Source organism: Aricia agestis, chromosome 2, assembly GCF_905147365.1.
Source record: "Aricia agestis chromosome 2, ilAriAges1.1, whole genome shotgun sequence".
Lineage (NCBI taxonomy): Eukaryota > Metazoa > Arthropoda > Insecta > Lepidoptera > Lycaenidae > Aricia > Aricia agestis.
Genome location: NC_056407.1, coordinates 8063096 through 8087740, shown reverse-complemented (window position 1 = coordinate 8087740; position 24645 = coordinate 8063096). Strand labels below are relative to the sequence as shown.

The window sequence follows — 24645 nt, the reverse complement described above, 5'->3', positions numbered from 1 at the left end:
TCTTGCAACATTTCCTTTTGTATACGAACTCGTGAGAAACACCTGGTTATGAAACTAAGCTTTGGAACTAGATATTATAAGCATAATCAGGATAGCATCGTTCATCACACTAACTGATGTAGTTAGCTGTTAGCTGAAGTTTGCTTACGGAATGGCAGTATCATCAATAGGGGTACTGAACTTGCCTAATTCAATGCATATTAACTAACTAATAAACAACACTCACACTGTGACTACATTATAATGCACCCTGCACACGTTTACGTGCTTGAAAAGCTTAAGAGGATTCCACACCGCCGTTTTTCCATACAAACGCTGTCCCCTGTTTCCTCCCTGGATAATGCCGGTAGAGTTATGATTTTTTTCCTGAATATCTATGGTCACTTAATAGTGACATTTTTATTATATTTTTTATATATATTTTTATTAGCATGTCCCTATGTTTCCTTTTTTTTCATAATTTTATAATTAAAAAAGATAAGAACGTCCAAAAACCCAAAAAAATGGCCAGATTTTCCTCTGCGTTCAAACACCCAGAAAACAAAACTGGCTAGAATATACAAAAAAAAACAAAATATAGGAACACAGCTCAAGCCTTGCTTTAATTCTTAATGAAAAAATTACATAAATCGGTTAAGTTTTGGAGAAGGAATCAGCGGACAACGAATCGAAGTTTTACTGTCCTTTTATTTCAACTTTTGTCGTGTTGTCTCTATCGCGCTCTGCGGTGGGAGACTTGAGATTGGTGAGACAGCAATACATTTTCAAATACCTATTTTCAATTTCTCTCGCCCCTGGTGTATCCTCTTAATACTGTTATGGATGTGAAATGGTGCAGCAGAGCATTTTGAAGGCATTGTAGTTTTTTGGTGTTAGACATATTTTTTTTCTCAAACTTAATAAAAATACTAAGGTTGGGTTGCACCAGAGGCGTGGTTAAAGTTAAGGTTAAAGTTATGGTTATAGTAAAGGCTAAATTTAGCTTTAACTTTAAATTTATCCTTACCTTTGACAGGAGAAATTGACAGATGACAGCTGGTCCAACAAGGTTATACATGAACGTGGGCGGGGACGCTGCTGGTAAAGGAGAACTGTCAAAAATGACGTTTTTGTATGATGACAGCGTTAGTTCCTTTTTTCGCCACGTGCATTTAAAACCTTGTCGAGCTCTATAGTTATGGTTAAATATGGTGTCTTGATGGCGTCCATTTTTAACTTTAACCAAAGATTTGACATTGGTGCATTATAGTTAAAGTTACAGTTATAGTTAAAGTTAGTTGGTGCAACCCAATTTTTAACAGGAAAATTGCCTACCATATAAGCCCACCTGCAACTTCTGTGTCGCCAGAATCAGAAGTGGCAACCAACCACAAAAAAACCTTTGATATCTCAGGTAACCTTTCATATATCTATACATAAAATAGATACTTAAAGTGTGTCTGTCTGTGTGTCTGTCTGTCTATCGGTCCGTCTGTCTGTCTATTACCTCTTCACGCTCGAACCGCTGAACCGATTTTACTGAAATTTGGTATGCAGATTACTTTGAGACCCGGGAAAGGATATAGAGTAATTTTTGTCCTGCAAAAATGTACGATCCCCGCGCGAGAAAAGAATGAGTTGCGGTCGTTGTCCAGTTTTATAATAATGTTATTATGTCCTATACCAAATAAAACAGTTTTGTTGAATAGTGAATACAGAATGTATGAGATTAGACTCCATCGATCTGTTTGGTATTTTATTAATACGTACCCTTCCTCGCATTCATGCGAACAACAGGACGAGCGGTGTTATTAGGAATATAGAAAGGCATTGATTTTATTGGAAAATATTTTTGCAAATCGCGAAGTAATCATACTTCGCTAACATTTATTTAACTTTTTTGATAAAATAACCTTTGATATTTGACTAATAAAAATTGTTTGCGGCTTTCATTTAATTATATTTTGGCAAGGTAAATACTAAATAGGTAAGAAAAACAAAATATTATATATATATATATATATATACGATTGAGGTAAAAACACGAAACTGGGTACGTAATCAATTTGTATTCGATAATTTCGACAGTGGAATTAGTAATTAAAAAATTATAGGATTCAACAAAAGATTATCGGAAGCACCGTGTCATGCGTTACAGTCATTCAATCAAAATCATTATCGATTGCAAACTATCTCACTACTTTAATTAACCCGCGCGCACCACTATGAGCTTTTTGCTCACAGTAAATAATTTAAAATACGTGCCATTTTGTCAAAATTATGTTTATGGCCGATATTTCTTCCGTACCATTATGCGGCATTTTGCTCGTCGCACGGGTATCGACGTAGGTACTTTTTTTCCTTACGAATTAATTATTTTTCATCATAATATCGACAATTTTACTGCTACTTTTATGTAATATTGTGCGCTTTTATATTTTGGACGTGGCGGTAATATCGCCAGTATTTAATTCCAAGGGAAGTAAAATGTACATTTATAAACGTGAGCATAATGCTCTACGCGCGAGTGTATGTGTAATTTTGAGGGGCGCGGGTGCTGGGTTAAAGAAGAACATCCTTAAAGTATACGCCAATCATTTGTTTCAAAGGAGCCGAAACTCTGAAATTGAACATCCTACACCTCGTTCACAATAACGCGGTGTTTCATTCGATTCTCCACAATCAGTGACTGTAACTGGAGTAATTATCTCGGCGAAGTACCGGAGTGCTCGTCCAAACAGGCATTGTTACCGTCGAGATGAACTTTATTGTAATAACGATGTTCCTCATTAATTCAAATGTTCTAATATATTTCGCTCGTTATATTTTCGGTACTAGCGTTAACGTTTAAACAAGTTTCGCTGATCTTGTCGGAGCCTTGAGTGTTTTCTGTTTTCATGTGCCGTATTTTTATTGAGTTTTTATTTTTTTATTAAGTAAGTATTTAAAATATTTATCTAATTTCGATGTAGAAACTATTGAATACGATTTGACCAGTGCACTGCCACAATAGACATAACTACCAGTAGTTCGACTGCAAAGAAACGGACAGGTTTCAATATCTGTCAAATTCGTCGGGTTTCACTAGGATTATGAACGGAATGTGCCTCGCGCTGGCTGATATAATTTATTTTTAAATATTTAAAATAAAGATTTCAAAATTGGATTCTGCCAATTTTAATCGCTTGTGCCAAAACACAAACAACAATACGACCAAAGAGGAACACGTCCAGCGAATATGTCATAGTTTTAAATTCGTAGGTAACAAGTTAACAACCCTAACGACGATTTTCGTCATAATACGTCAAATTAAAAATTTCAACATCAGTTCTAAGTCGGCATACTCTATCATTCTGTCTACTCTGGCACTGCTTGTGGCATATTTTCGAATTTCGAATTTGAAAAAGTTCGAAATTTAAAACGTAAATCATGGCTTTCCAAGATTAATTTTTCCGTTTTCAGTCTATTTTAAGTTCGCTAAAAAGCTTCGGCCAAACCTGCGCGACCAAAGCGACTGCGAAGCGGGAGCGTCTACCGCACGGCGGACCGCTAACCATACAATGTTTTGGCGCTTTGCACACCTGCGCGACCGCAATGCGAGACGATTTAAGGTCAGTTCAGACCACAACGCGACGCGTAGATGCATTTCTAAATTTATATGGATTTGACAGATTCGCAAGACGTCTCGCGCAATTGAAATCTGTTAAATCCATACAAATTTATGCCGCGCCGCGCCTCGCCTCGCCTCGTCGCGTTGCGGTCTGAATCCGCTCCCGCTTCGCAGACGCTTTGGTCGCGTAGGTTTGGCCGAAGCTAAAAAGTTGAAGTTTTCAATATGCAATATTCATACCTGTCATCGTAGACAAAGCCGGCGTCGAGCGTGTTGTAGTACAGCAGGAACGCCAGCAGCGAGCTGGCCGCAGTCACCCATTGATCCATTGTGACGGGCCGCCTACATCGACGCTCTTCGGCGCCTGCAACAAACATGTAAGTAGATCGTAAAAAAGTTGGCTTCCTTTTTCAAAATGTCATCAACTGTAGGTACTCTGCATTAATTTACTCATAAATTGTTTTGTTAGTGGCCAGTAAAGAAAATATTTTGCTTCTATTTTCAAAATTGCAATCAAGTCTACTCTGCATTTAGTACAGTTAATGAAGGCAAAAATCAGGCACAACCTCCGATTTCGTTGAACCTCCATCGATTTGGATGAAATTTTGGAATTGAGTATGTTTTACCCTCTACTTCAAAAGTGACATACGCTCGTATTGCGCTTTTTGCATTTTAGGGGTGAAATTCACCCCTTTTTCAAAAAGGAGGAAAAATCCAGATCTAACCATTCTGGCTTTAGTAATTGTGTTTAATTAGATAAAATAAACGTTTTTTCAATATTTTTATGCCTGATTTATGATTCGAATAAATTTTTAACCCTTTTAACAACCATCCCTTAATTGTTTAACTATAAAAAAATCATTTTTTGTATTTCTGAGTTTCTAAATATTACATACAGGGTTTGTTTCATATTTATGATATAATTTTTGGTTGACGATGAAATTTCAACACTTACAAACTACTCTCTTGATGCAAAATCACTGTAAAACTATTGGTTAAAAAACTTAAGCCTATTAGATTATTGTACACGAGAGAAGTAAAATCTTATTTACTAAGTAAGTATGTATTAAAATTATAATTATTGCGAAATTTTTTATCCTTAAAAACTACGACTTGTCTTAATTAATAGTTCTAACTTTTTTATCATCTAGTTAAACCTGATAAAAAAGTTTGGATGGAACGTTAATTTATCTTATAATTAAATAGTATTTTAAAAAGATAAAACCGACTTCAAAATTGTACGAAGTTGAGAATTAAAATTGCCTTATCTCAAAAACTACTGAACCGATTTTGGTGAAACTTGTAGTGTTCCCTAAGTTGAATAATACCCAGTACAACAAAAATAATTACTTAAATCGGACTTGTAGTTCCGGAGATGAACACAAACATAAAAACCTACATACATTTGAAATTTTGCCATTTGTTCAGACACTGAAATAGATTAGACTAACATACAAAAACTGGGCAGTTCTGGAAATATTACATACATACGCGTCGAATTGATAACCTCCTTTTTTGAAGTCGGTTAAAAAATAAACACATTTTTATTCTAGTTCATCATAGCTCTCAGCTGAGCCGTTACCCAAAGGGTAAGAACGGGACCCTATTACTAAGACATCGATGTCTGTCCGTTTGCCCATCTGTCTATGTGTCTCCAGGCTGTAATTCAAGAACCGCTATAGCTAGACTTCTGAAATTTTCACAGATTCTGTTGCCGCTATAACAACAAATACTAAAAATAAACTAAATTAAATATTTAAGGGGGCTCCCATACAACCAACGTTATTTTTTTGCAACTGCTCGATATCAATATCGGCAACACATAGGCACTTGAAATATTCAAGATATACTCAGTTTTATTTGAACTTTAATAATTAATAATAAAATTTATATTAATCAAATAATTAAGGGGGGCTCCCATACAAAAAAACACAATTTTCAGCCTATTTTTTGCTCTATTATGGTACGGAACCCTTCGTGCGCGAGTCTAACTTGTACTTGGCTGATTTTTTATTTTTGGATTGTCTATTGTTTTCCCACTGATCTGAAATTAATAACAGGTTACCCCTTTCTATCGAATCTCACTAACCTAGTGGGGATTTTGAGAGTAAATGAAGAGAGAAGGCTCTAGTGTACTGCGCACACACTTGAGCACTGTATAATTATTCCTGCCCATCACCAAAACCGATGTGGAGGTATTTTAATTGTTATAATTTAGAAAATATACTAAATTATTCAATAGACCACGTCATCCTCTAAAGCCCCACCACTTTTTCCAGTAAATGTTTACCATTTCTTTCACTTTTTCCGTCATGAAAAGACACATACACGTACCCATACATGACGTGTATTTAGTTTAGTACCTATTGACACGTTTTCCTACAATTTAAGAATACCAAATCTCTGCTTCAAATTTTTTTCAAAAAATAATTTATTTCTTTTATTACCATAGCTCCCTTAATTTTTTAGTTATCAGGTTCATTTAAAAAACATTTTAAAGGTAATTTCAAAAGCTTTGAGATCATGCTAAGAAACCCTTTTTAAAGCCCTTAATTTTTAAAACAAAAAGGGTTAATGAGTGCTGGTTACGTGGTTATCGCAGTAAAAGTTAGGCTTTATATGTCTCTATCTTGTTAGTAATAAAAACATTACTAACAAAATTTGAGTTCGTTTCCTAGAAAACCTTTTGGTTTCCTTTTCATTTTTGTAGGATGAAAAATTTATTTATTTTATTACGAATATCCAATATTTTAAAAGTTATATCCAAAAGAAAATGAAATTTACGAAAATTTGAAAAATTTAAATTTTATGAAATCATCTTTTTTTCAAAAGTAAGCATTCTAAAGCAGGTTAATTTTTTGAGGTCATAACTTATGTTAAAATAAAGAAAAGCCTTTAGGGATAACCATAAATTTGAGATATTGTAGAAATGGTGAACGTTTTATTTTTCGATTTTTCCAAAAAAAATCGAAAGTGTCATCTTATTTTTATCATAACTTACTCAATTTTAATGCTATAGACTTTTTACAGTACTCAATAGAAAGGCAATTTTAAGTACTTTAAAAAGTGTTCAGGAAGTATATGTCATAAAATGCATCGATTTTCCGTTATTTGTGTATGAATGTTTAGATTAAAGTACTCGCCGAAAAAAAGTATACTTACAATCACTTATATTTCACTTTAAATTAAAATTAGAAGGTTATTAAAATTAGGTATTTATTTGTTATTTTATTGACTTTAATTTAGGTTATAACACATTTTTCGTAAAAACGTAGTTTTTGTGTTATTTATGAAAAACCGTTTTAAAACATGTAGTTTTATCTCGAAATATCACAATCTTCGATCTTTAATTACTCAGAAAGTATTGATTTATTGCAAAAACTTTATAAAACAAATTTTGCTTAAAATTTGTCTGTTTATCGATTTTTGTGGTTTTTTTTTATTTAAAAATATTTCACCCCCGAGAAGGGTTGGCATCCACCCCCAGGGCAAAAGCGCAAGTTGGCACTATGTCACTTTTGTTTCTTAGGGTATCCTCCACCTACTCACCAATTTTTATGAAAATCGATGGAGGTTCAACGAAATCGGAGGTGAAAACCTTCAGTGACTCCACTAATTATGCATACTTTGACCGGTTATCTTTCCAAAATTTCTAAATAGAATATTATTTATTAAGTACTATTATTTAAGTAAACAAATAACGACTATTATGTATGTCATCTATCGTCATATTTCCATGGATGGCCTGTTAGATAACGTTTGGACGTATGGAATTATACACAAAAAGACCCTACTGTTCCTCAAAAGACAGAATGTGTTCGTTTTGTTCATACTTTCAAAACGATTGGTATCTCCAATACCATTGTACGTATCCACAAAGAGCAAGGAACCTAATTGGTACTTACACCTAAAGTTGTAAATTTTGGTAAAAACCTCATTTTGGCGGCAAGAAATGAAACATGTGCCAATCGATAGTACTATCAGAGAAGTTGATTCCTATGCAAATCGGGGACCTAAGTAGTTTGGTTGCATTACGTCAAACCCAGCTGACAGATCACAATTAACATTGAATTGACATATTCGACCAAATAACGTTGGTCTGTCAATTGCATAGGAATCAACTTCCTCGATGGTACATCAAAATACAAATAGTAAATACTCTTTGGTAAAATGTCGTAACTGATACAGTTTCGGAATAAATAAGAGTTAAAAAAGTATTTTTTTTCAAATTAGAAGTTTTATATGCTTTGGTTTAACGTTTAAGTATAGGATGTAACCAATAATAATAAAAAAAAAATTTAACTCTTATTTAACTATTTCGAAACCGTATCAGTTACCAAAGAGTATTTCCTAAATTACTTTTTTTTATCGCCAATTCCTAGGTATACCAGGCTTCATACTAAATTGTCCCATGTTCTTAATTAATTGAAAGCGAACATCTGCAGAAATATTTTATGGAATAACCACTTTTTCTTTCAATAATTCTATCTCTAAACGAGAAGGGCTGGTGGAATTGACAGAACAGCCTTTGACAGTATTTCCTAGAATATTCGTATTTGTTAGAATGTGAATCAGTATTTTTGTAGGAAACTTTCATCGGACGAACAAAGACCAATGCGTTGTAGATTCGTAGCGACACTACTCCATTGCAATGTTGCTACGAATCTACAACGCCCAAATTAGCCAAATTGATATTGTTCTAATTAAATAGACTTTAATAACAAATAGCTTTGTCCACACTGTATATTTTTCTGTTCGTCAAGGGCATGCGTTATAGCGCAGTCAACAGCGAACGTGAGGCATGCCCGCGACGCGTGCCCTCTGACCGTATCCAAAAAACAAAAATGACAATGTTGGCGTTGCGTTCGTTGACGGATTCAAAATTTATTGAATGCGCCAAAACGAAAGTTGAATGAAAGAAGATGACGAAAATTGAAGACGAAAGCGCATAGTGTGGACATAGCTAGTATGCTTAACTTAGCGATCTAATGACATATTATTATTGAGTAAATAATATTATTTAAACAATAAAATATTATGCAAAATCCTATAAATTTTATAACTTTGTCGGATATTCAGCAAAGACACATGGCTTAGTAAAAGAATCTGCGTAACAAAATAATTATTGCTTAGTAATCTTTATCTTCAACAACGAATGCTGGAACATTGCAACACTTATCAAAAACTCGACATAACTTGACATTTTATTCACCTATTAATATTGTAAAGAACGTGAGTCACAAAATCAATTTTCTGGATTTTGTATCCACTTAATTATTAAGGCCTCGATTTGGCCTAATAAAATTACACGAGGTACGGTAATGTGTAATTAAAATCTCAAGACTATAATGGAGCCACCCTGTACCTCCCCATTAATGTATAACGAGAACGTCCTTCACCCCAATGTACAGGATGTTACAAAATTGAAACATGATTCATGTAAGTTGCTAGCCGTATAAACGTTTGGTTTTTTACTCCTGTCTTTGGAGCATCATTAATTATGATATTATGCGTGTTGTATAATTATATAATTCAAAAGATATTTCGGTGTTTCAGTGACACAGTTGGATATTATTCGATTTGAAGAGTGTATCTGTAACACCCATTGTAACAGTAAAGTCAGATTGTCATACTGCCATTATTACAGGTAATTGCTATTATTAAAAGTTTTAAACATTCACGTCACCCACACTAAGGTTCATTAACATGGATATAAATTTTTCATCAGTATTCTATCGAATATGTATCGTTAAATTTGTAAGCTAATACAATCATAGTTTGTATAATTGTTTCTGAAATTATCAAAATGTCTATTCTTTTGTTAATTTCAAAAACAATTATATTTTACGTGGGAGAGCCATGCTTCGGCCCGAATGGGCCGGCTCGACCGGAGAAATACAACGTTCTCACAGAAAACCAGCGTGAAACAGCGCTTGCGCTGTGTTTCGTCGAGTGAGTGAGTTTACCGGAGGCCCAATCCCCTACCCTATTCCCTTCCCTACCCTCCCCTATTCCCTTCCCTTCCCTACCCTCCCCTATTAAACTATTCCCTCTTAAAAGGCCGGCAACGCACCTGCAGTTCTTCTGATGCTGCGAGTGTGCATGGGCGACGGAAGTTGCTTTCCATCAGGTGACCCGTTTGCTCGTTTTTCATTAAAAAAAAATCTACGTTGCTACATGCTACGAAATAATATTATATTCCGTAGTTCAAGCATTAACTTAGATTTTTATACAGGGAATGTTTGGACGGGCATGTTTTGTTATGTAAACGAGGATGTGCAAATAAGTGTTGGTAATATAATAAATAGCTATGCCTCAATTGAATCAGCAAACGGTGATATTATACCCCTTACATATTTCCCTATTCTCTGGGCGAAAACGACAGGGAAATGTCTGAATTTAATTCCATTCGAGTCGACGTAAATAAGTGATTCTCAAGTACGTATTCGGAACATTTTTCATGTCCCCACATTAAACAGATTTACGATCTGTCCCGACTTCATTACTTTAAAAGATTTTTTTTCAATTTTCCGCATGAATTTTAAATATTTGAAAACGGTTAGAGTATTATGCGAGATTTCCGTTTAGTTCTCTTCTTATTAAGTATCTAACTTCATTACTTAATTTGCAAAAAACTATTTACCTAAAAACTACTCTAGTACTTAAAGTTTTTTTTTTTTTTAATAATTAGGTTTAAAAGAAATGAATCCGAAGTGTCTATACATTTTCACGGTTGTGTCACGCGTCTCCGGTCGCCGTGACGGACAAAAGTTATCACGTTAAAGAGATTTATGGAGCGACTGCATCCTGCTCCAGTCCGCGTCGATCAACTTCCAGCGGGAATCGATTGTAGTTTTTTCTCGACCGACTTACGTGTCTTAGTTTGGATTGTAATTGTTTGATCATCAAGTTTTTACTAGCAGGCTTAGCATAGCTGCAGAAATGTTGCCAATGAATAGAAACGCTGACAGATTTTAGAGACAAACTGACCAATTTTCTTAGTCAATCATTTGGTCCATTCTAACCTTTTCTATTATGATCATGCTAAGCGTGCTGAGCTGTTGACTAAGCTACGGTCTACGGAAGATTCTGTCTACTCTGGAAGAGGGTTATAATAATTTTCGAGCATGTGTGTCAAGGAAATATGCTACTTGTTTGACACACGCCGGTCCGTTACCGTGATATTTGAGCTGTGTCCGTAGACTCCGTATAGGTATGGAATACTATCATGTCACGACATTTTATCTATCACAAGTCAATGTCCGTTGTCCGGTCATTGTCACGTCTAATGGTCGCACTTTTATTTATTGCTGAAGCTCGCTAGTCTAATAATTCTTTAACACATTTCCTTTGACAAAAAATATTATAAACTAGGTGACCTAGTATGTAAAATCCATTAATTTTACTTGTAAGTTTACAAAGAAAAAATACAAAGACCCGGTGTAACAAGTCCCTACTATTTTACGCCGTTTTCCACTACTACTTGTGTTGAATAGCCGATTAAATTGCTTTTCCTCACGATACCGATGTGATAAAGTATGGCTGCCGTCCGGTGTGAAAGTCTACTTGCTAGAGAATAATTAAAATTTTATGACTTATTGTTAAGATGGCGTGAACAAAAGGGTTCTGTGATGACTGACTTAGGTTTATTCAAGAATAATAAAGATTTTCCTTTTCACAAAACAATGAGAATGTTTAAAATTCTACGAAAAGCATTGTATGTTTTATCCTTATAGTGACTTGTCCTCAAAAATTTTAAAAGTTTGTGATAGGTATAACGTATGAGCGTTAGGCATTGACACCTATTAGTTCTTCCCAAAAGTTATTACAGTGATTAATCAAACAAAATTGAACTTTTACCAAAATTACTTTAGCGCTTGGGTCACGTCGTACCAACAAAATTATTGCGTCTGAAAAAATACTTTGAATTTATTGCTAGGACTTATACAGGGTGTAACAAAAATAAGTGATAATACTTTAGGGTGTGTACGTGTTCCTCGTAGAGAGTTCACTGTGAAAGTAGCAGCGCTGAAAGACCTTTTTTTTTTCACTAAAGTATTATCACTTATTTTTGTTACACACTGTAGACAATTCGCGTATTGAAAACGATCTTACCTAATATAATATGGCAGATTTTGTTTCATACAAAACACATAACATCACTGCTCTAATGGTTATGTGCTCAAAGGCAAGCCTTCACGTTTTATGCGATAATAACGTAGACACACAAGATATGTTTTCGTTTGTTAAAAATACGTCAGGCTTAATTCAAACAATAACTACCAGTATACAAACTAAGTTCAAATCCCCGTCGACAACAAATATTAATAAACTTAATAGTAAAGCTGAAGGTAAGTAAACCTTCGGGAAGCAGTGTGGATTCTCACACGTATCATTCACGTTCCATTAGATCGCGCAAAAGGAATCACCAGTAATGCTAGCACGGCGACCAGCGGAAATGCGAAAGTATGGACAAACTGTGGAAATAAACCCAAGGTGCCGTTCCGATCTTTTTTCGTTCCAAAAAATTCAATTAAAATGCCACTTTATGACAGACTATAGTCACAAACTGCGGAGATAAACTTAAGGTGCCGTTCCGATCTTTTTTAGTTCCGAATAATTCAATTAAAAAGCCACTTTATGACAGACTATAGTTCTAAAAATTCAAATCATATCCTACATTATGACATATACTATAGTGTGTCATAAAGTGGCATTTTAATTAAATTTTTCGGAACGAAAAAAGATCGGAACGGCACCTTACATTTATTTCCACAGTTTGTCCATACTTTCGCATTTCCGCTGGTCGCCGTGCTAACACTACAGATTGTTTCGAGCTAATCCGGACAAACGTAATATCTCCGGTACCTACATTTGTTATGGCAGAACGAACCAATCGCTTCGAGCAAATAAAGCGGAGCTCCTGAAGCGAAAACAGACAAAGAATCAGATACAGGTAAATAATCCCGTATGACTCGAGCGGGGAAAGCATTTCTATTATTATCTCCAAAGCTGCCAGTCGTAAAAGTGACTTTAGCGAAAATAGACGTGTTTACATGAACCGGGTAATAAGGTTCTATGAAGCGTTTTGCTTATTACTCCATAACAAACAAAATCGTAGTTTAGCTTCTACTTTATTTTTTTCGGAAACATATTACGTAACATAACTGTATGGAAAATATATGTATATTATTTTAGTGGCTACAAAATATATTTTTGCGTACAAATCATATTTTGGCTAGGTACAGTGACAAATAACTTATGTGCATAGCGTTACATAACAAGGTTTTTGATTCTTAATAAAATATTTAGATGTTTACACAACAATATAATAATAAATTTCAATAAAAGAGAAAATATTCGTTTATAATATTACCCGCCCCGGCGTCGCACGGGTATAAAAATATATATAGCCACTGTAAAAATGATTAAAATCGATAGCCTAGATCCTTCACGTAGTCTACTTCTTATCTGTGTCAAATAACATAAAAATTGCTTCAGTAGTTCGCGAGATAAGCCCTTTCAAATAATTTTCCCCGTGTTTTGCACATTCTTTTCTTAGTCTTAGCGTGATAAAATATAGCCTTCCTCAATAAATGGGCTATCTAACACTGAAAGAATTTTTCAAATCGGACCAGTAGTTCCTGAGATTAGCGCGTTCAAGTTAGCCCTTTCAAATAATTTTCCCTGTTTTTTCCACATTTTCCTCTATTTCTCCGCTCCTATTAGTCTTAGCGTGATAAAATATAGCCTTCCTCGATAAATGGGCTAACTAACACTGAAAGAATCATCAAAATCCGTTGCGTAGTTTTAAAGATGAAAGGGAACAAAGGGACATGAGGGAAAAAAAGCGATTTTGTTTTATAATATGAAGTATATTTATAATATGATCGTTTGCATAAACCGGGCTTGGAATAATGACTGGACCAGAAGGGTTGTCTGATCTAGTAGGAAAATAAAAAACATCTACATAACATTTATTATTCATATTTAAAATCAATAAAATATAAATAACTTTTCAGATACATTTACAGCCCCTATGAAACGAAAATTTTCAGTATCAGTTTAATTTATTGATATGACAATTTATTTCAGACCGATATTTCAGTTCATTTCACTTTGTTTTGTATTGGCTTACCCGCATGTTTTACTAGTTATGGAATACGGGATTAAATTGAACATTATTATGATATAAATCAATCACTACTTAGCTTTTGTAAATGGTTCGCACTACTGACGCCATTTTGTTGTCGGTATCAGATAGAAGAGGCACTCAGAGTGAATCCATTTACGAGTCTCTGGTTGCGGCCGCCAAGCAACTTTGTAAAAATTTAAAAAGTCGACACTCGACACCCATAGAAAGCTACTATCCATAATAATATTATTATAAATAAGAAAGTGTATCCTTTTGTTTGTCTGTTACCTCTTCATGCGTAAACCGTTGAACCGATTTTGATGAAATTTGATATACACATATTTGGTGTCCCGGGAAAGGACACAGAAAAACTGCAGAAACTATTTTGTTGCGAAAAAACGTACGGTACGCGCGGTAAGCTAATTTTGGCGCAACGAGTTGCGGGCCTCATTTAGTATTTTATATGTATAGACGTAAAAAATGGCGACAACACAATATTATATTGATTTCACGTATAGCGATATACACACATAATACGTAGTACACGCAAAATGGCAGGTCCCTTGTGAGCGACCAATTTCTACGTGATTAAAAAAGGTTTCTCAGACCCTTTCGTGCCTCGGAAAACATTACCCGAGCTCTTGATCCCATTTAATATCTCAAATGCTTGAATATTATCGTTAACGGATTAACCAGAATCTAATTTTAAATTAACTTAAAACTGATTTTTTGACTGCTGCTTTTGAAGGGCCTTTTTATTTCTCAAATAACTTTTCGATTAAATTGGCAATATACATCATATTATGTATATTGTATGAGTAGGTTTAAGTGTAATACAATATCATGGATAATTAAAGAATGAAATAAACAGCTTTAAATGGCGATTAGTTGACATAGTCTAGAACCCGACCACAGTAAATAATTATTATTATTGTAGTCGGTTTTTTTTTTCTATTCATTGCTTTTGTTCATTAGAGATAATTAAACGAAAATGTGTACAGTTTATTTGATAAGAGAAGTGCAATGACCCGTTTTTGAGGTTATACAGACGCGCGACGTTTATCCATTTACAAGAACTTTTGATTGGCTTGCAGCGACACGTTAATCAATCAGCAAGGCTATTGAAAAGACAAACTTCGGTCAATAAACCTCAAAATCCTGACAGTAATCTGCCGCATTGAAATTGCTGCCGCCCAGGCAATTTTAAGCATTGTGTAATAAGTACTCTACTTATATGAGTGAGGCGTCACCGCCAGTTTTTTGATAATGTAACTTCTTTCGTTGTTATAATATCTATTTAATGACAAATAAGTTTTAATTGGTTACTACTCCAAAAGTTAGTCATGTAACGTGCAAAGTTTTTACTTAATATTTTACTGTTTCATATTAATTTCGATTAAACTAAGAACGAATCTGCATTACTCTAATTAAAACTAGAGTTAAGAACTGAGCAATACGAAACTGTCAACGCAACAGTTCCCCTACCAACAAACAAACGGATGACCACAATTAAGTTCATCAAACATACATTAAAGGGGTACTTGAAATCGGTAGTTTTGAACTAGCTAACGTGTGACGGTATGAATTCTCTTTCACAGAAGATTAACGCTCAATACTTAGGTAGACGCCATTCTGAGGCCATAAATTCCCTTTTGCCTCGTTACACCCGCGAGGACGCAGAATTTATCGGAAATTAGTACGAGCAACTCAAACGTGGCCGCAGATAAAGGACTGCGACCGAGCACATAATAACGTTTGTCAAATATCCCAGTTCTAACCTCGTACTCTACTCATAAGCGTGATAGGTATTTCGGCTTGGAATCTATATGATGTAATTTTAATACTTTGCGTCATTACCAAATAATATTTACGGATTTACAAACTACTAAAAGTCATCTCCTATATTTATTACTCTTCGGCGTATACAAACTATTTGCTGTGCTTTAGGAAGACTATTGATACCAACCACATCCAAATCAGTACAGTACATTTACAGCGTATTACGCGTACTAAGTGTCTAAACACACTAGGCTGAAGTTACGCGGCGTAAATTCCGCATGATTACGCCCGCAATGTATTTTAAATTACCGATGAATACCAATAGAATACCGATACCAATATGCGTCTGACATTGCGGACGTAATCATGCGGAATTTACGCCGCGTAACTTCAGCCTAGTGTGTTTAGACCATAAAGTTAATATACCTAGCGGAATAGAGCAACAATCTCGAGCTGTCAAACGTAACCAAAATTGGTTTTCATGAAAAATGTGTGTACGTATACACTTACACAAGCATGATTGAACATGAATTCTATGAGATTTAATTGTCAACGTGCGGCACGTGCCGACTGGACGTCAAAAAAAGAGTGCTGCTGTCATGTATCACACGTCTCTCTTTACCACGCAGTGTTACTGATAGTGGCATCTCTCTTGCTCAGGCCTTTGTTTCTCTATTCCGCTAGGTATATTAACTTTATGGTTTAGACACTAACAGACGGATGAAAACTCTTTCACATAGTAAGTATATTAGTATAGATTTACATTCGTAGGACCTAAATACGCAAATTACGTCGCAGTGGGCTCGAGTACATTACACTCCACTTTAATTAAACCTTTCACAGGTAAACACTATGACAACCTTAAAGATGAATTCTGCTATAAATAGTCAAGTGGGAAATTGAGGTTATATTACTCTTAATTTGGGTATAATTTGGGCTCTACTATAGGGCGTCTAACCCTAAAGTGTCGATTTTATAATTCATTTTTATACTTAAAAATAAGCCCCGAATTGTTTCATTTTCTAAAATTAGATACTGCATTATATTTCCGAGAATTCGATCTGAGCAAAAACACGATATCTTAAAATTTTCTCGATCGAAAAAAATCACAAAGATGCATCTAATTTTCACGAATTTTTCATTTATTGCCATAACCGTGCATTGAACTAAGTTATTATTTTAACACATTGTATAAAATTCTATCATTGAGAGATCGACCTAGTGGATTTTTAAAATTTTGTATATTTATCGAGTTATTGAGAAAAAACTAATTTGGCGATGAATCCGCGTCGTCCTTTTTCACCTGGCATATGAAAGACGGGCGTGAGTGTGAAGAGAGAAGGACGATGTTTGATTTTTGGGTTAGTCGCCCTCTTAAGCATTAAAAATTTGGACAGCCGAACATAAAATAACCCCCTTTTTGGAATAAATATAATAAAATGTTATGATATTGTTAAAAAGAATAGAAAATACGTGTGGCACTCAGGGACTGCCGCGTTAAAGCTATTGCACACCATTTTTAATTAACTTACGCAATTATAATTCGCATACGTCTAGTCGCACACACACCACGCCAAAATTTGGCAACGCAGCACCGACCGGTATGCCGGTGTGTGTGTGTGTGGATCGGGGTGTGTTAGGTATTTTTGTTACGGAATTTCTTGATTCGGTCGCCGCGATCAAAGCCGGCGATGAAAGCTATGCAAAAGCTTAATAGTTTAATTTTAGTGTTTTTTTTATTGCGCTTTGACGCAAATAACTGCTGAACCGATTTTGTTTAATCTTTGTATAATGTTGGTTTGAGAATCGGCCAATATCTATTTTTGCACCCGAAATGACCTATCTATACGGGTTGTTCGGGTGAACAGAGTTATCCTTAAAACCATCAAAATATGTCAAAATGAACAACTTTTTCTATGAGAACAATGCTGGGAACTCACAAAAAATGCCGTCCTCATACCCATACAAATTGCCTGTATAAATAAAAAAACCGGCCAAGTGCGAGTTGGACCCGCCCATGAAGGGTTCCGCAGCAGCAGTAAGGATTATTTTTATGAAATCAAAAAGTTTTTCATTTATTTTTATATTTCAGTTGATTTAATGAAAGTTTATTTGATGTTTACCATTTATAACTTAAAAAAAAAACTACTTGCTAGATCTCGTTCAAACCAATTTTCGTTGGTAGTTTTTATAGTAGTGTATATTATATATTTTTTTTTAGACTTATCATGCCCCTACTTTAGAAGTTAGAGGGGGGGCGACACATATTTTACCACTTTGGAAAAGTCTCTCTCACAAACTATTCAGGTTAGAAAAAAATAATATAAGGAACCTCAATATGATTTTTAAAGAACTATCCATAGATACCCCACGCGTATAGGTTAGATGAAAAATTTTTTTTTGTTTCAGTTGTACCTATGGGGACCCCTGAAATTTTTTGTGGTTTTTCCATTTTTATATCAAAATCTTAATGCGGTTCATAGACTACATCTACTTACCAAGTTTCAATAGTATAGCTCTTATAGTTTCGGAGAAAAATGGCTGTGACATACAGACGGACAGACAGACAGACAGACAGACAGACAGACAGACATGACGAATCTATAAGGGTTCCGTTTTTTGCCATTTGGCTACGGAACCCTAAAAATGAATCCATATTTCCCTTGGTTACGACATCACGCGTAAACGGCTGGACCGATTTTGCTGGAATTTGGTAAGTATAGAGATACTTTGAATCCCGGAAAAGGACATAGCATACATTTTATGATTTGCGCGTAAACTATTCAATCGATTTTGATGAAATTTCCCGGAAAAATGTACGGTTCCCACACGATATACTTTTATGATTTGTGCGTAAACTATTCAATGGATGTACGGGAACAACAGCTATAAACTAAAGTCCACGCGGACGAAGTCGCGGGCAACAGCTAGTATAAAGCAACGTTTGCCAAGTCAGCTATTATTATTATAACTGACTTGGGACCAACATGGGAAATAAAAATTTTACAACGTTTAGTATTAGATTTATCATTATCGGGGTGCCGCACGAGATTTCCAATTCCAATAAATTCCCACGAAATGAGAACCAATTATGTTATATTTAAATATGCAAATTGCAAATTCGCGTATCTCCCCTAAATATTTGCCAGTGGCTTTATACAATTTACAGTTGGCTTTGTATATTAAAATCTGTTTACAATTCACTAGCCCGCGCACGTGACTTTGTTAACTAAATTCGTCTGTTACGTAGCCACAAAATATACGAAAACAAGAGGTTATTATCACGGACGTAAAAAAAATACGGACATAACCTTCTTATAATCACGAGTGAAGCCTAGTTATGGCCGCCCGTGTAGGACGTGTGCGTGATATGAGGGTTGCCATATAGATCATAAATTTCCCTACTTTTTAAAATTTGTAAACTCAGACAAGTTTAATGTATATTTATACTTAAACATATTTTTATGTTTTTACGCTTCAGAAATGTAAGCGGTTGTTAAAGATGTCATAAAGAAAATATTATTTTTATGACACTATAGATAGAAAAAAAAACACATGTTACGTACAGAGAAGTATATTATTTACATAACATTATTAGTAATAATGATTATGTACAAACATTTACAATAATAAAATTATTACTAGCTATTTGACCGAGCTTTGCTCGGTATTCGATAAAACACGAATAAAATGACATTTTCTAAAAATAATTCCTAGCTAGACAGATTTATCGCCCCCGAAACCTATATACGAAACCTGTATACGAAAAGATATAAGATACTTAAGTCCCGTTTCATCAAACAATCAAGTAATTTTAAATAAATAATGGCTTGTTAAATCAGTTAACGGCCTGTTAGAGCTATCGAGAGTTCTACCATGCGCTAACGTCAAATCAAATCACCTAACATGGTGTTAAATTTATTCCTGGTCTAGAGGTCCATTTAATATTTTCATTCCTACTAGGTCTCAATGACGCTCGGGTGACTACACCAATAGCACCTTCCCTCCCCTACTACTGAAGGAAATCTAAGACAACAATTTTATCTATGGACGCCACGTCTAAGTACCTGAAGGACTTGTGTTACGGGTACCAGACAACGGAAATATATTTAATACTGTTATACTATACATATATTTAAGATTTTTATTATATGATACACATATTTAATACACACCCATGACCCAGGAACTTTGAAAACTTTTTGTTCCGTCGGCAGGATTCGAACCCGCGACCCCCGGCTTGAGCTACCGACAGCCCACCCACTGAGCCACAGAGGTCGTCAAACAACAATTATATCCACTTTTGTAAATTAAGACTATTTTTAGGAAATATATTTATTTTACAGATGTACTATCAAGGAAGTTGATTCCTATGCAATTGACAGACCAACGTTATTTGGTCGAATACTTATGTCAATTCAATGTTAATTGTGATCTGTCGGCTGCGTTTGACGTAACGCAACCAAACTACTTATGTCCCCGATTTGCCCCCGTAGACAAGTTTCAAAACGCTAACGCTAACGCTAGCGCTAGCGCTACAAAATGTATGGATTTGACATTAGTATTCGCTAGCGAAGCGATGACTTATGTCAAATCGCATACATTTTGTAGCGCTAGCGTTAGCGTTAGCGCTCTGCCACTTGTCTACAGGCCTTGCTAAGGAAGCAACTTCTCTGATAGTACATAAGTATTTTGTTACACCTAAAAATAATATGTATAAAAAATAAATACACTCTTATTTCAATTAAAAAAAATCATTTATTAAATATAAAAAATATTATTAAGTTATTAAGTAAAATATGTCAATTTTCGGTAATTCTATAATACTAACTCTAAAAAAAACAATAATTTGTATTACATTTCGTTTACTGTCTACACCCCTATTATTGTATTCCTGCCTAATTACTGGTCAATAGTATGCTAAATACTTACATGACACTAATAAAAGACAATAAAATTAATTATTTGATTATTTAAAAATAATTTAAAATTTTCCCCGGTTTGGGGAAAATTTCCCCACTTTGTTATGGACATTACTGACCTGTTGAAGTTGAATTAATATTTACATTATTTTATCAAAATTCTTTAAAAATATGTTATCTTACCTATGAAATATTATTCCTTGATGTTTTTTGTGTAAGGTTGTATTGTTCTTGCACCATTTTACAACACAAGATGGCATATTTATTTTTATTTATGAATGACAAAGACGTGTCACCGCGATGCAGTCTAATTGCGTAATGGCGGTACGATCGGCTTATTACAGTGCGAGTGCGTGTGCAAGATGTGTACGTATGATCGCCTGGGCTTATTAAGGGTGCTTCACTCATTTGTTAATGGCGATCCGTCCGTATTTTTTTTACGTCCGTGGTTATTATTTAGAAAACAAAATATAAGTTAAACCGAGTTACGTAGGTTTAGTACAAAAATAATATAAATAAATACGAATGTAAGAAAAAAAATTACCAGCTGACACAATTTTGAATTTAAATCCAGGACATAACCTACAAATAATAGCCTAGAATGCATTTTCTTTCGAAAACAAAATATATTTAAAGCAAAGAAAATACAAAGACTTTAAAATTGCGTTCATTTTTCATAGCTTAATCGTTTTTTAGGGTTCCGTAGTTAAAAAGGAAACCTTATAGTTCGGTCTGTCCGTCCGTCTGTCCGTCTGTCTATCTGTTTGTCTGTCCGCGGTTTTGCTCAGATACTATATAATTCGGGACCTACAAATATGTAATTCGGCATGAATGCACATATTAATGATGCCGACAAAATGGTCTATAAAATCTTTAAAAAATATATTTTTATGGCTTACCACATCAAGCGAGGATGATTTTTTTCGTATCCGACATAATATTTTAAAAAACCAATCGTTGGATAGGTTTTTTTTTTAAATATTATGAGCATTCATATATCATTTTCTGATTTAGGGATCCATTTACGAAATATGAAGTTCTAAAGTGGAAAAAATCGTTAAAGTCCAGTGTCTCCCCACCCCCCTTCTACTAGCTAAACGGTTGCTTCTGAAAATGTGAAAAAAATCAAGGGAGTAGAAAATATGCTGTATTTAAAACGAAAACTATCACGGCTAAGAAGACTTCATAAGTTATTGAGTAATAGTCGATCAGCTAAAAAAAATGTATTCGGCGAAGTATAAAAGAACTTTTCATTCAAATTTCTTTGAACGTAACTGAGATGATGTTGTTGGTAGCTAGTGTAAAACACGTTATAAATGTACATTCATTGACCATACAAAAATTATCAAATACTAGCGTTGCTACGGAACCCTATATTGCACGTGGCCCGACACGCACTTGGCCGGTTTTTTAGTTTTTGCAGCCATTATTTTTATATTATTATTTGTTGACAAATAAAATTTCAAGATCTTCTTGCACACATAAATCTTGTACATAATTGTATAACTTAAAATAAATGTATAATCAGCAAATATCCAGATAATAAATAAATCAAATTAAATATTATGAGCAAATATATTTAACAAAATATTCTGTTATGTGCTTCGAAAATAACAAATAAGAAGTCTTTTTCCTAAATTTTTGGAAACCGACGTTTTACGTTTGTTATGTAATTTGATTATTTTCAAATATTTTATTATTAAAAATAAACAACGAAATTTTAGAACTTTTGTTACTTAATTTCAGCTTACTTTTTGTTGTTTTGATGTTCCAACTTCCAGACAATGTTTTAAGAATTTAGCCAACCCACGTAGGGTTCTAATAATATATTGTAACATGAAGACAAATATTTAATTTAATTTTTATATGGCGAGACTACAAGAATATTGTAATATTTTGGAGGAATTCACAAAACATTATTATAATATTAGCGAAGTAAATCCTAAAATACTTCTAATGTTGTTATTTTCTTATGATAATTCCCTTCCTATGAATAATCATATTGCCGTACGATATACGATAACCTACTTACTATTATGTTTATTCAAACAGCACCATAATTTAAATCCGCAAATTGCCAATAATTGCGGTTTATTATTGCAAGTCAGGCCTCCGAAGGACCGAGAGTCAACATCCCCGCGAGCATAATCGAGTGAAATGAACACGTTAATTTATCAATCCACGTGATCGTTACTTTCAATATTATGGAGGCTGTAAAACGGTGACAAACGTAGATACGACTTAACATACTCGTTATCGACGAAATTATGAAACGAGAGAAATTATTTTGTTCTCAATCTCGTTTCTGAGGAAATACGTAGACGTGCTACGAGAGAGCTACGAAGCGCTACGAAATTCAACTATTGTGTTCAATGTATTTTTCTGTTGAAAAATCGCGATATCATCTGTTTGTATTTGACGAAAAATAGAATACAAATATATATATTTTAATAATGAATATACTATTTTTTAATACAAATAATTGTATCAAGCTGTGAATCCCATGAATTAAAAAAATGTCATAATAAAGAGGCTTTCTATTGTTTCATTTTTATATTATTTCAAAACAAAAGTGTAACATTCTAAGCAAAAATGAAACTGAAATCTAATGTTTGATGTGTCACCTATAAAATAAAATTCAACTTTATATGCGAGATGAGACGGAAGGCGAAGGATTTAGATATAAAATTTAATATCGTCCTGAAAACGGCCGGACGGGAATTCGACTTTTGACACTTGAATAGACCGCTATATTAAATTTAAATTACCTTTTTCTCTCACAGCCCGTCCTTTGTTCACTATTTTTCTACATTTGGGAAACACTTCGAGTGTCTTTTTGGAATGTTTACAATTTTTTTTTTCGAAGGAGTATCTTTCGGTGCCGTCGAATTTCACGGGCATCTACGTTCACATACGATCGCATGTCATGCCGCTCCGGCTCGGCGAGGCCAGGACTAGGGAGGCTAGCGGCTAGCGCGCTCGAGACGCGGCCCGAGCGAGGCCATAGCCTGTCGTCGAGGCGGGCTCCGCTCACCGACTGACGTACCGTGCACGACACATCTGCATTTAAGAAGCCGCTATCGTTATTCGACTAATCGATTGGTCCGAGCGAGTGGAACTGACTATCGTCCTTGTCTTCGCCTTCCCTCTCACTCCGCGCATGCGCCCGCCGCCCGCGATCTCTCCCAAAAGTGCCAAAAAGTAAATAAACTCTAACTATTAGTAAAGAAATGGAAGTGGCGAGTTGATAAGTTACGATCGGATGACTCCTGTGGTCCGCCGTGTTCGGAGGGGTCGGCGGGGGTCGAACGAGGTGCTCGAGGCCGAGGAGGGCGGATTGAAGGCGTCGACGAGAAAAGAGATGCCGTCTTAGATAGTGGTGGTAGCTCGGGCTGCGAACGTCACTTGTTGCGCGACGTACGGCGACGCGACGCAGCGGCCGCAGGCAGTGGCATGCGTGGCCGGCAGGTGGCGACGCAGCGGCTGCCGGCCACGCATGCCACTGCCTGCGGCCGCTGCACGCCATTTCCATTTGTTATTTACCCGACAATTATTATGAATGCTAACTAGCAAATACTTGACGGACATGAGCTTATTTAATAATTCATTTTTTAAGCCTCTTAGACGCAACACGAGTATAAAGAGTTAAGCTATTTTTTGCTCCTATTTTATGGTAAAATGCGTTTAGCTTACACTTTTTTGTGTTGAGTCATTTCTGCTGTCCAACAGCTGTTAAAATTTAATACAATTTTTAACTAAAATTTTAACAATGGATAATAATAATAATAGTTTATTATTACATGTTACTTAAAATGTATATTATATGAAAAAGACTACAGCTCCTAAAACCATTGAAAAAGCTTGCATTTTTCATAATATAAAAAACTACTTTCTATAAGATGATCGTTGCCAAAAAAAGGGTCATGATGTTTCATTTTGTGCCTATACTGATGTGGGCTGCAATGAAAGTGTGATTTAGTCGGTATTGGTGCTCAAAGCCTAATCATGTCGTTACTGTCCGGCTCCGCGCTCATTAGGAGCGGATGTGCGCCTCGGAGTTTCGTCTTTGGGACGCAAGAAAAACCTTTACCCGACCATTATGTGATACAATCGATACTACATTTGAGACCCTATTTGGTGGATTACATTCTACATTACTTGTACTATACTTTAGTACAGTGTTAGTATAATATGTGGTCTAAAGACTAAAAATGTTGTAT

The 24645-nt window shown here is 35.0% G+C and overlaps 1 protein-coding gene across 1 annotated transcript in view; it reads right to left on the bottom strand.

Annotated features, from left to right (window-relative positions):
- LOC121739405 (protein O-mannosyl-transferase TMTC2) overlaps positions 1-23461 on the bottom strand; it is a 127076-nt gene extending 103615 nt beyond the window's left edge. The window contains exons 1-2 of the mRNA XM_042131871.1: positions 23194-23461; positions 3830-3953 (exon numbers count right to left, since the gene is read on the bottom strand). Of these exons, the coding sequence (XP_041987805.1) occupies positions 3830-3953; positions 23194-23326 (257 nt within the window). The 5' untranslated portion in view covers positions 23327-23461. The remainder of the gene's footprint in view (positions 1-3829; positions 3954-23193) is intronic.
- Positions 23462-24645: the final 1184 nt, after the last annotated feature.